General features: G+C 42.8%; 1 protein-coding gene across 1 annotated transcript in view; it reads right to left on the bottom strand.

Moving 5' to 3' along the window:
• Window positions 1-11640, bottom strand: part of LOC147455254 (GPN-loop GTPase QQT1-like) — a 37464-nt gene extending 25824 nt beyond the window's left edge. The window contains exons 1-2 of the mRNA XM_086514073.1: window positions 11278-11640; window positions 11075-11199 (exon numbers count right to left, since the gene is read on the bottom strand). Coding sequence (XP_086370199.1) covers window positions 11075-11199; window positions 11278-11555 — 403 coding nt within the window. The 5' untranslated portion in view covers window positions 11556-11640. The remainder of the gene's footprint in view (window positions 1-11074; window positions 11200-11277) is intronic.
• Between the last annotated feature and the right edge of the window lie 2158 nt (window positions 11641-13798).

Here is a 13798-nt window from a genome sequence, read left to right as displayed (position 1 = left end):
ATCATCCGACTTGCGTAATTGGGTACCTAGCTGCAAAACACGATTAGAAAAAGACATAACCGGCATACCATTTTGTTTGAGAGCGCGCCAATCGTCCTTCAATCGTGCGAGGTATTGAGGTGGCATAAACCGCGTCTTGAGCTCCGCGCCTTGAGCTTGTCTTGGAAATCAACCCAATTGAAGGAAAGGGGCGTGAGTTCGTCGGCTTCCTCTAGGTGCGCAGCTAACTGTGCCTCTTGCCATGCGTAGTACCAATTAATGGCATCACCGGCAAGGTACATTGCTGCCGTCAAAACTTTGCTATTTCCTGTCTTCTTAGTTGTCGCAAAATAAGCATTAAATTGATGCAACCAAGAAATTATAACCGTAGCTTCCATCTTACCATCATACTTACTAAAAGTCAACTTCTTTGTGACTAAATGGTTGGAATCCGCATCGTGGCTTGCGCCACTTGAGGAACTCCCACGATCTTTGGCTCGTTCGGACTTCGAGGCAAGCACTTGTCGAACCAATTCTTAAGTGCGTAGTTCTCTTTGAGCCTCACGCTCGATCTCCAAGGCCACTCTTTGAGCTTCACGCTCTGCCTTTCTTTCTGCTTTTCTTTCGTTTCATTCATCGCGCTCGCATTCTAAAGCAATGCGATTTGCTTGTTGTTGTGCCAACGCAATTCGATTCGCTTCTTGTCGTTTGGCCATCATGTTCATGCAAGTCTCTTCTTGTTTGGCCATCATGTCCATCATCTGCTTGACCATTACCTCCATAGGGTTTGGTACACTTTGTGGCATAGATGGCGAAGGGGAAGGGTCGGAAAAATCTCTTGGTGGGGAAAATTCTTCATCGCCTCTCTCATGCTCATCACTTGTATGCGAAGTATCCATTCCGCTTCGGGTGACGACCGTGCACTATAATCTTTGGTTCTTAAGTTCACGAGGAACTTTGGTTCTTAAGGGTCTTGGGTTCTTGGGTGCTTGAGGTTCTTGAGGTTTTCTTTCGCTTGCAAACCGCGTTTGAGAAGGATCTTCTCTTCACCCGACTTCTACTCCTTTCTGCAGGTGCACCCCTTGGCGGCCTTGCGCTCACACCAAGGTTGCTTTTTCCCACCTCACGTCGATTGGCCGGCCGCTAAGTGCACGGTCCGCTCTATATCCCGTTCTTGGACACTATATGCCCTAGAATGACTCCATGCTTAACCCAAAATTGGCATTTGAAAGGGTTCAATGAGTGAAAAGAGGCACAAGGGGAGGCTGGACAAGCCCTTCTTTCCTGGGATTCTTGTCACTCTTCAAAAACACGATTAGGAATCGACACGCCCAAGCGAACTTGGGTTTGTGCGACCGCAACAAGCAAAAAAAATTCTTGTGATTCTTGTGGTTCTTTCCTTGAGTAATACAGAACACTGCCAAAGCTCTGATACCAATGTTAGGTGCAACGGAATGAATGTTTGCGCTTTGCTAAAGATGAGTGCTCCGAACTGTGCTCAAGGTTCCTTTTGTTCTTATGGAAGGGAGAGCCTTCCGTTCTTAATGAGAGAATGCTATGATCACAAACAAAGTGAATGGACACTGTGCGTGCAAGTGTATGAGATTGAGAGATAGAGAGAGAAGAGAGATACGACACCAGAGACGTTGTAAAACCTTCCTCCGAAGGCCCCACTCTAGTCGGCGAGTGGTGTACTTATGATTGCACAATCTGGTGCAGACGAATGCATGAGACTGATGCAAGTCTAGGCTATGTCGACGATGACAACGGTGATGACGAAGTCGACCTAAGGGCTGAAATCTGCAATCTTTCTACTGCTGTCCAAAAACGCTATGGGCTGAAATCTGCGACTAATCCAAAAACGCTGATTTGGGGACTGTTTTCTGTGGGTCTTTGTCGCTGAAAATCTGCAGGTCTAGGGCTGAAAACTGAGGTTCTTTAAGGTTGAAAACTGAGGTTCTTACCGGGCTGAATCTGCTACCGTCTTAGGGCTAAATCTGCTAGTCTTCATTGCTTGAAATTGGCGATGTCTGGAACCGATGGGATCTTCAAAAACGCTAGGCTGATGTGTTTTTGAAAAACGCTAGGGAAGGTTCCTCAAAAATGCTAGCTGGTTGGTTTGTTGGAGATGATGCTGACGCAAAAACGCTATACAATAGGACTTGCTGGCGATGGTGTGATGATGCAAAACGCCTAGTGCTGGGGTCCTCCGTCGCGGTGATCTGCTGATGAGAAAACGCTAGGGCTGATTCTTCTTGCTTGGTGGGGGGGAAACCGCCAAGGTCTTGTTGAGAAGTTGCCTGTTGAGCTTGGCTCCTGTTGCCTCTTCTGGCAAATAGTGCTAGCTCTAGTTTGCTTATATACAAACTTACTCAATTTGCCCTACCTACTTTCCAACAAAAGTCACTTAAAAATAATAAGTGAAAAATGTCAAAAATAGGTAAAATAGGCTAAATGCACTGGAAAATTTCCCTGATGGATTCTGATGGGAATGCTTATGATCATGCAATGTGCAAAGATTACTTTTTTCCAGAGAATTGCTAATTTGGAACTGTCCGGGAAAAAAGTAATCTCAGCACGTCGTACAGAGATTACTTTTTTTCGATAGTTCATAATTGTTGGCAAAAAGGTCAAAATTTACAAGGCACCAAGGTGGTACCAACATACTATACGTGGCGTATATGTACTACTGTACGTTGTTCTGTACAGGAAAAAAATTTATGTACGTAAAAATACATACTCTTGTAAGAAAAAACTCAATTTACCAAACTTTCTAGGACATTTCTGATAAAATACAAGAGAGGGCGACAACTTTTAAAGACATGTTTTACAAGACAACCACATACTGTGTAACTACTGCAAGAGACTTCAAAGTTTAAACGACATTGATGATTGAACAGGCATATCAAAGCTCAAGTGAGAACTGGTTTGATCACCCAGAAGTCAACAAAAATGCATCAAAAACCCTCAGCCACGCTCATCTTCCAAAAAGAAAAATTTTAAAAAGTGCCTTGTACGGACCGATCTGTATATCCATACGATACGGTACGGATCCGTACGTACCTTTTAATCCTACCTTGCAAGGCACGAGCTATTGCGATTACTTTTGAGCTATTCGGTGAGGATTTCTTAATGGCACACGAATAATGCTTTTATTAAATCAAAATAGAATAAAACTCCTCAAAATTTACCGCTTGTATTAAAAAAGATACTTGAAATAGATTTGTCATAAATACTTCATTACATAGCTTCGACTAGAGGAATACAAAAGTAGCATTCTGATGATGGAAGCTTTGATGTCTAGCAGTTGTTTCCCATTTCACGGGTAAGTGTAAAAGAATACTCAACATCCTCTGAACCACCAGATTGACAAGCAGAGATCATCCCCCAAAACTCTCAGCCTCATTACAAACGCGAATCACTTGACCCACTAGAGTTTGTATGACATTTTCTTTGATGTGCATAGGCTTTACTGGAGGAGAGCATGGCACGTGTGACACGTGGGTGTATTTGGGAAACCACTAACAAGGTTTTGGTGCAACAATGTGGACACCACAGACGGAGCCGTTCATCAAAACGGACACGAGATCTACCCCTTCGGTGCTTGCGTCTGAGTTGGCCCGTTTGGCACAATGGTTTGGAAGGTTGGCTAGTTCCATCAAGATGTATGCTTTGTTGTTCTTCATTTGTGCGAAATAGTGGTACACCGTGACCAAGCCGAGTTGCTGTAACGTGGGCCTGGATTTGTCTCATACTTCCTCTAGCAGGGAGATCAATCTTCATAGGGATCACTGTCACAAGCAGGAGCGCATAACAATATAAAATATACTCCGATAAATAGAATTTATCACTTAACACTGAAGCCAAAGATATAGAGATGAAAAGATCCCCCCCCCCCCCCCCCCCCCCCCCCCCCCCCCCCCAATAGTATCTTTATTACTGAGGAGAAGTCTATACAAGCACTTGAACCGAACGTATTACCACGTTCGTTATAGAATAAGACTTGATGGTTCCCGGAAGCGTCAGCTTCCGATTCACTCCGCTCCTTTGTCAACAGATGCCTTGATTTTAATACTAAAGTCACTGATGTCTCTTTGAGCTTCAGGGATACTGAGAGCTGACAGTATTCTGTTGGATTAGTTTATGAAATGGAATTCCTGATTATGATACTGATTTGTTATTGACTTCTTGTGAGTGCAGGAACTGATAGACGAAATGACTGCAGCATTTTGGTCTACTTGATCTCGAATAGACATGGTTGCAATAGGGGTTAGTCAATCGGACATCGATGAGGTCCCGATTGGACCTAGATGTGATTGCTAGCTACATTGCCGATAAATCATGGTCTAAGATCCGAATGAATGTTGAATGTCATGTGATGTCCTCTGATGTCTGGTGATGTCCTGTGATGTCGTGTGATGTGACTGTCGATTTTGTACATGTGCTAGATGTGTGTTCCCAGTACGTAGGTACTAACAGTCAGTGTCTGCTAAGACGGTTTATGGCTTTTGTCGGTTTTGCAGACGTAATCGCGGTCGATTACAATGCTGTCAAGAGGGGGGTATATCACAAAGTGATGACGTGGCGGACAACAGAAACCCTAATTTCTGCCAGAAACCCTAATTTCCGGAAATCGCGGAGGCTTTTTTTTTTTTTTTTAAATAATAATAATAACAATAATGATGAGCGACGCGAATCTTGCTTTTTCTCTACGCAATGAGAAAGAGAGAGAGAGAGAGAGAGAGAGAGAGAGAGAGAGAGAGAGAGAGAGAGAGAATGCTTTTTCTTTCAAGTTTTGACTCTCTGTGAGAGAGAGAGAGAGCAGTTGCTTTTGATTTGAAGCTTTTGAAGCTCTGCTTTTGAGCATCCCTTGTAACCTTTAAATTAGTGGTGAGGGCCTCACTTCTCAGAGCATCTGGACGCAGAGTCTGAGAGTGAATCCCGACCCACTCTCTTGTACTTTGAACTGATTAATATAAAAGAAATACCGAAAGGGGCGCCAGTCTTTGGGGCCAATATCTCTAGGCACGGAACTCCGCCGAGCCAGTGCAAATCTATTGTGATCTGTGAATTGTTTTGAAGTGGTTATTTGGTGCTGTCGCGGTTCATTCTTGACTTGGAGTGTCCAAGTCTGTTACAGAAAGCACTAGCTTTCAGGACATCTTGCCTTCCGTCAAAAGTATCAAACTTGACTGGAGTGTTCCTAGGTCTAGAGACCTTCATATCCTTCCCGAAATGACGAGATTTCTTGGCTATGGTTCTAGATCAATGTTCATGGATATCTTTTGGGTTCTGAAGGATCTTGAGCATTCCGCTCCTTGGATTCTCTAGGTTCTTGAGCATCATGCTCTTGTCGCCTTCTCAGAGAATCCCAAGTCTTGTGTCGACTTTTTGCAGAGAGAAAAATTTTCCCAACTCTGCGAGCTTTTTCCTGCAGGGCTTAGGGTTCCGCCTACTTGCTTCTCTCTTGGCTTGTCATGGCTTCTTCCCGTATCTTCCCAGAGTCGTCCTCCTTTACAGTGAAAAAGAGGAGACCATGCTCTGATATCACTGTCACAAACAGGAGCGCATGACAATATAAAATATACTCGGATAAATAGAATTTATCACTTAATACTGAAGCCAAAGGATATAGAGAGAAATAAATAGAGAGAGAGAGTGAGAAGATCAACACAGTACTGGGGACCAGACGATGGGATGGTCCCCCCCCGTAATAGTATCTTTATTACTGAACGTATTACCACGTTCGTTCTAGAATAAGACTCGATGGTTCCCGAAAGCCTCAGCTTCCGATTCCTGGGGCAAAACCCTATTCCAAGGAACTTCCGTTCCTTATACCAAATCCTTGAGAACCAAGGTTCTCGCCTCTGGATCTCACCTTCCAAACTCAGGGCATGACATCCCTGCAACTCTCTTTTCCAACTCTGTTTCCAGAGTCCTCTTCCCGCAAAACAACTCTGCTTTCCCGGACGCGAAGTCCTTACTTGGGAATCTCAAACTTCTGGATCACAACTTGAGAGACTACCTCTCTCCGATCCGTGGATCTACTTCCCAAACTCGGGTACAAAACCCTTGGGCTGATCTGGCTCTAGTTCCTCAGAGCGCTTTTCTCCTGCACAGGCTCATGCCTTTCTCTGCTCCTACTCCCTCACGAAGAGGAAGTACACCTGCAATCAAATACTCTGAGATCATAACATGAAAATCGTTACCTTCAAAGTCTCGACGCTCGAAACGCAACTCGGTTCTCGAAAAGCAATTTCCAGGAAGAGATCTCTACATAGAAAATCCTCTCTTCCAATCCTACACACAAAAGAGGTGTGTTCTCGGGTTCCTTCTCATAAATCAGCCCCATCTACGACGTTTATGGGCTGAAAATAGAGAAAACCAGCAGCTTGTCGCGAGGGAAACACGCTCCGTAGGCACTTCTTCGCGAGGGAACTCGCGCACTGGGTCTTGGCGACATCGGGTACACTTGAAACAGTCATGGGCATCATCGGCAAACGTCTTCTTTGCGGGTGAACTCTACAGCAACATCTCCTTCTTGCAAAAACTGATCCCCTCTCTTTGCGTGAGGGCATGTGATGCTTTTATAGCTCTTGGCCACGGACACTAATAGCTGCTCGCGCAGAGATCGTGACCTTTTTTTTCCAACTTTTTTTTTTGTATGCTGTTTTGCCAGAAAAAGAGAGAGAAAACGCTGGCTGATCTGTTGCCTTATTTATCAGATGGCTGCCCACTTATTAAGTGGGCGGCCGGCGTATTTTAAAAATAGTCTGAATCTGCCTAAAAACTCAATAAAACCTTATAAGTTAAAAACAATGCTTTCACAGCACTTCACACGCGTCCCTGGATGCAATCACACGCACACTTGCAATGCAGACATAGACTTCCTCGCAAGAAAGCATCTGCTTTCCCGAAAAGCAATCCCACTTTCTCAGAAAGCATCTGTTTTTCCTCAAAGTTTCCTCTGAACCCATCTTCATTCAAGTGCTTGCTTTTCCTTGTGCACAATTCCAACACAGTTCGGAATTTCCTCTTGACTATGAATATCCCCTTTTCGATGCATCCGTCACCCACCTTGTGACGCATCAGGAATACCCATCACCTAGTCCTTTCCTACCGAACTTACAGTACAGTCTCCTTCACGATGCTCTATGTCACCCATCCTATGACACATCAGAGATGTTCGTTCCCGGATGGTCGAATACTTCTTTCCGATGCTCCCTGTCACCCATCCGATGTGACGCATCAGAAGTACCCGTTCCTGGTGGCCTTACAGATATTCCCGTTCTCAGTGCTCCCGTCACTACTTTGAATGACGCACTAGGAATACTCTGTACTCGGATGTCTCCAATGAGAAAAACCCTCTCACTTAAAATTCCAATAATTCATTGAGAATTATTTTTCTTGGTGTTCCAAGCGAGAAAACCCTCTCACTTATAAATCCAATAATTCATTTAGAATTATTTTTATGTCAGATAAAGCTAATTTAGCAACAGAGATGGTTGATGAGATCCACCACATCATCTTCTCTCTCTTGTATATCATTGTCACCATCGTGCGCTTCGAAATCACGATATATGGCATCTTTGTAGATATTGGATGCGTCTTCATGTGTACCATGTAGAAATTCTTTCAAACGAGGAAAGTGAGTCAGCACTATCATTCGAACACCATTAAGATGCTTACATTGTACTCTCATTTGTGGTACTTTGAATCTTGAAGAGAAGTGACCCTTCGTTTATAATCTGAGGTAGATGGTGTGATTTGAAACCTTTGCAAGATTCTCTCTCCTTCAAGCATTTTTTATGTCTGTATCTTTGTCGCCCCCCAAACGCCATATCGCCCAAAGTCAACTACCATACAAACCATGAATTAGACATGAAACCAAACCTTCAACGTATAATTTACGGCAATTAAGAAAGAGAAAAAATACATATTTCTTGCTTTTGTTAAAAGAACCTCAAAAAGGTACCACCGATGCGACTTCTATACTTCGAATCACCCACAAGCACATGCAAGAGCTCCAAGATAGATCGATTAATTCGAGCATCCAAAAAAGTATAATTAATATATTGCCATAAGCGCTCCACCAAGTTTGTGGTGTCAACATTGCCATGTTTAAACATTCATCCAAACCTTTGCCATTGGGTTCTCCACATGCAATCTCCTCCACACCATCCATTAGTGATATAACGAACTATATTTGGATATAGTGAATACTTCACCAAAAGCTCTTAAATACTGCTTTCAAAATTCGATTTTGTCGCACAATGCATTAAGTTTGACAAATCAGTATAAACATTGTCGTCCCTTAACTCCTTTAGAACGTACATTTCAAAATAAACATACATATGTTCATGTCACTTTTTTTATTAGATCAAATAGTTACAATTAAGTAACTTAACAATATAATACCTGAGGTAGGAGATTCTCCACTCATCTCTTTTGGTATGAAACCAACAAAGTAGAACACGGCATGCAACTTGACACTTTGTTCCATTGACATCAATACTCCAACTATGCGGGTCTTCATTCACGACCTTCGATATAGCCTCTAGCTCTTATCAATTACTGACGGACGAATGTGGCCCATTCTCTCAAAGACTACAGTAACTGTCAACTTTAAAGCAATGACGTCATGATGACAGCCAGGATCTGTCGTACACAACATGAACCAAATTGGTAGGCAACACCTTGTTGGTTTGACAACACTGCAGCATACAATGGTAAACCATGTATGTTTGTTTTAAATGTGTTATCAATAGCCCATGAGTTATTTGAAGAGAATTGCTTGGCCATTTGCGGCATCCAGTCGTCTTGAATGATCAAGATTAAAGGCTTAACTTTGTCATTAACTGCTTTTGGATTGTACGATTTGCAATATACTACCTGCATAAAAATTTGAATGTAAGAAGAAAAGAAATTTAAATTACTCTCTGTGACTTACGATAAAGCTATTACCTTGTTGGTTTTGTACAATTTCATAGCCTCCATATACATAAAAACCTAGTCATCATCTGATACGCGACCTATATCAACTTGATCACGTGGAGAGTATCCTTTGTATAAAGCAATTTATGAAAGAAGCAAGTCAAAGCACTACCTCGATAATCCATTTGATAAGACAAGATATTGATTTCATGCAGTATCAAAAAGAATCTGTAGATAGTACAGTCAAGAGAAAGACTCACTCCATGTAAAATCTTTCTTTTGACAATGACATGAAAGCAACATATTGAGCATTTCCGACATCAAAGAGATCTTCTATGTAACACTCAATTACGGATGGATGGACGGGCAAGCGATATATATCACTTCTTGAACTTGGGACATGACCACTATGACTAGTCACTAGTGTTTAGATAAATATGAACATCATTACTCCCATGGGTAGTTATCACTTGTATTTTAAATGGACAACCACATTTCTTTGATGTCCTTGTTCTCTTTTTATCTCCCCTTCATCGAGGCGCACCACCTCGATGACATATATAATCAATCAAAGTTTTTGATTCTCCAGAATTTTTGGAAGAGCGGACCATCACTAGCTTTATCTTGTGCTCGATCATGATGGTCTTTAGGTGCCTCTCTACATCAAACATGTTTATAGTAATCACATTTGGAGGCTCTTTATTCAGGTCCATTCTTTGACGCCATGATATTGAATGAGAAGCATTAGTTGTATTGCTACACCCACGAGCATTTATGTACTCTTTGATGTATATGGTAGATATACTATGCTTCCTAACATCAATGCACCGTTTGGACTTGATGAAATTCGGGGTTTTATTAAACCCTTGGTGTTTTGATCCTTCAACAATGTGGGCAACTTTTACAATATCCTCCAAATCTTCAACACATGAAACTCTCACTGTCTGCGAATCTCTCAAATATAAACAAAGCCTTTCATCCTCATCACGTCAAGTCCAACATGAAGCTCATCCTTCATCTTGCGCAACTTCTTCAAATCCAACATGTTTCTAGAGTCATAGGTTTTAAGAGTCTCCAATGTTGTGGAGAGACCACTTTGAAACACTCTTATCATGTAATTATATGCCTCTCTATCAAAGGAAAAATATGTTGTGAACATATAAAGATTTGGATCCAGAAATACCTTAATCATCTGATCATCAAGAGGCCCGTTTTCTCCAAGATTATCACCTTCTTCATGGAGTACCTCAAAGTCGTCATCAATACTTTCACTACTCGCATTGCTTGAATCCTCATCAAAGAACTCTTCAATCATATGATCACTTTCCACGTTTCCTTAATCCCAATCCATCACTTTGTTGTGATTGAGGGTGATTGGATGAGAAAGCACACTTCGTTGTGTGCGTGAGTGTAAATGTGTTTGTGTGTACGCGCGCGCATACGAGAGAGAGAGAGAGAGGTAGAGAGTTTTCTCTTGCGTGTGTCGAGATTACACATACAGTGTGAGTCTCCACATTAATTTGATGTAGACCGAGAGTTAAGTCTCTTTAAAGTAGGAAGAGTGAATGTTGTGCATACTTAAGCGAACATAAATGAAGGAATCTACTTTTAGCTTGACTTTAATGTACAAATAAAAGGCGTGGTGCTGCGCCGCCGAAAGTTATGACTGTGTAAAGGCTACTTTGTGTGCCGAGATTACAATTCCACAGCGCCAAAAAAATCCGCGGTCCTCATTAAATCTTGATCCAACTTTTCACTCCCACCCTTGATCCCTTCACTATGACCCCGTGTCACATATAGACGGGGAGGCGGGGAGAAACTTGACAAAGTTTTGTAGGATTGTACAGCATTACGGCAAATCTAACTTGAAAAGCATGTCTACAACTTACACTTACGACTCGTTTAGCACGTAACACAAATACTATTTCACATTATCTAGGCTCTTTTCCCTGTTCATCTTTCTGGTCACTAAAGATGTACATTTGTGAAGGTACGTGAGTCTTCAAGCAATAATACTGGGGAAACTTGGTCTTCTATGGCAACCTGAAATTTAAGTCTTAACACAGGCAACTTGATGCCATAGCTAGCATAGAAAATGCAATAATGCACAGAATATCTTTGAAAGACAGCAGAAATGCACCCGGGAAGTTATGATAATTACCTCCATTAGGACCGAGCCCATGCTCACTCATGACATCCTCTAGTTTGATTAGATCCTCAATGTTGACCGCACATTTGTATGGCAAACTATCATTTGCGGGGTCCAAATTCACCACTGCCACTTTTCTGCAATCAGAAAAAACATCAAAATGCTACACCATATGTGATCACCTACAAAGGAAGCATAGAAACTCTCAGACTTACCGGCCGATGATCTGTAGAAATTCCGACATTCCATTACAATATGTAGTCTTTCCAGACCCTGGTGGTCCGATGACTACTTGCCCAAAAACCATGTCAAATGAAACAGGAGAAAAAGTACGTTGAGTAAAATGCTTGCAGCATGCAGTATTGGTGGGTGACCCAAATGACGCTAGATCCTGTGGCCGAAAATCTGTATGAAAAATCTGGGTTGCGGGAGTGTGTGCGCGCGCGTCCCGCAGAGAGAGAGAGAGAGAGAGAGAGAGAGAGAGAGAGAGCATTCACATACACAGAGCTTCTACACGCGCCGGCACACCAGCACACAGACAAGCTTCAAACTATAAAATGCAAGAAATGTGAAGTTGTGAAATGAAAGGTGAAATAAAAAGAACTAATATATATGTGTGTGTGTGTAGAATTTATTAGAATTATGCAAAGTGAAGCTTCACTTTAGCATTCTAAAACAATAGAATGCAAAAAAAAAAAAAAACATATGTGTGTGTGTGTAAAATTTACTAAAATTATGCAAGGTGAAGCTTCACTTTAGCATTTTAAAACAATAGAATGCAAGAAAAGTAAAGACATGTTAAAACGAGAAATTTTAAAGGCCGGAAAGCTAAGTTAATGCTTTAGACCATAGGATATAGGTATTAACTTAATTCTCAGCATTGGACAAGTTAGGACTAGCCAGTGTGAACTCTCTTTTCTAAAATGACAAAAAGCAAAGTCAAGAAGCTGTTTTTAGCAATCGCGTATTAGGAGAGTCTTGTGCAGTTTTCGAGAGCACATAAAATTGTCAGAACGAGAAATTTTAAGGGCCGAAAGGCTAAATGGATGCTTTAGACCATAGGATATGGGTATTAATTTAATTCTCATCATTAGACAAGTTAGGACCAGCCAATGTGACCTCTCTTTTCTAAAAACTGTTGGGGTGTAGGCCAGGTGGCCGTGGGAAACCACCCTTACTTACTTCTCTCCGGCCCCTAATCAATATAGGGAAGAAAGTGAGAGAGTCGACGACTCTCTCGCTTTCCTCTCATTAACCCACTGTGTTGTGCTTCATCCCCTTCCCCCCTTCTCCTTCCCTCTCTTGCACACTCCTTCCCTCTCTTGCACACTCCATAGAAGAACCCATCAATTGGTATCAGAGCCCAGGAGCATCGGCTCCCAGACCTCGGCGTCTTCTCGTCCCGATCGCGTGTGCAGCCACCCTGTCGAAGGTTTTGGAAGAGCTCTGCAAACTTTGCAGGGAGTCGGCACAAGAGCAAGATGTAGGGAATCAAATCTTGGAGCACAAGGCTTGAGCAAGGGTGAGCAGGTTCAAAGCACCGAGCAGTAGCGGGCTTGAGCAGGAATTGAAGCTCGTGTGAGCATTGGGGGGGGATCGAAGCCATTTGCAAGCAAAGAGGCCTGCAGCAAGAACCGAGTGGGGGAAATCGACTTGCAGCAAACAGTTACTCGCAATACACAATGTAGCGAGTAGGTCAAGGAGCGGATAGAGCCAAAGCTGATCACAAGGAATTGAGCAAAGCAGTGAAGCGGGCAAAAGCTCGGGCTTGAGAGACTTTGGGGCTACAATATCGAGTAGAGCTTGGGTAAAATCGGGCTTTCACAGCAAGCAGGCAGCAAAGCAAGAAAGTCGACAATTGGCACCGAGCAGTTCACACACACACACACACACACACATTGCAGCAAGCAAGGGAGTCAAGGTTGCAAGCCAATAAAAGGCTGGGTGTGTTGAACCAAATCGGGCATTGTGCAGGCAAGGAGCCCATTCCTAGGGAAATCGAGGAGCAGCAAAGTGGAGGATAAACGTTGTGAGCAGTTGGGAGTTGAGCATGTGGTCGTGTTGAACGCACAAACACACACAAACACACTCAATTGGGTTACCAATGAACACACTGTGATGCCATGAAGGAGCTGTGAGCCATAAATTCAAGAAGGAGGCAAGGCCAAGCAAAGCGTCTATACACACTTGCCTAAAACTACATAAATCAACAGCACTCATAATTCGTTTTTTTTTTTATATGGTGAACTTTTAAACATCCTTTTGTGTGCAAGGGTGGGTTCACCCCCCAACAGCCTTGACCCTCGACACACCGACCTCCTGACCCCTGCTCACACAATCTCTCCCTGCAGCAGTCGAGACTCTCATAGATCGACAGCGGGTCGGTAGCATTTTTTTAAAACTTGAAACAAATCGATCTTATAAAGAGAGCTTGAGAGCGAGCAAGTGACACACACACACACACACACACACAGAGGAAAGCATAAACTATACAGTTTCTTCGACATCGACTCTGGACTCTCTCATTTTGACATACACAAACACACACACACACACTTTGTGCACACTTTTTCGACATTGATATCGACCTCGACCTCGGCGAATTTCCTTGACATCGGCTTTGAGCATAGGCATCTGCGGCTATTCGGCTAGCCACTCCCGTCTGGCGGTGGGAGACGACACCGACATCAGCGATTTACTGCTCCGCATCGGCACATCGATTTTCGACACCATTTC

This window comes from Adiantum capillus-veneris, chromosome 6 (assembly GCF_014529385.1).
Source record: "Adiantum capillus-veneris isolate H3 chromosome 6, ASM1452938v2, whole genome shotgun sequence".
Classification (NCBI taxonomy): domain Eukaryota; kingdom Viridiplantae; phylum Streptophyta; class Polypodiopsida; order Polypodiales; family Pteridaceae; genus Adiantum; species Adiantum capillus-veneris.
The sequence above is the reverse complement of the archived record's forward strand: the minus strand, read 5'-3'. Positions and strand labels throughout refer to the sequence as shown.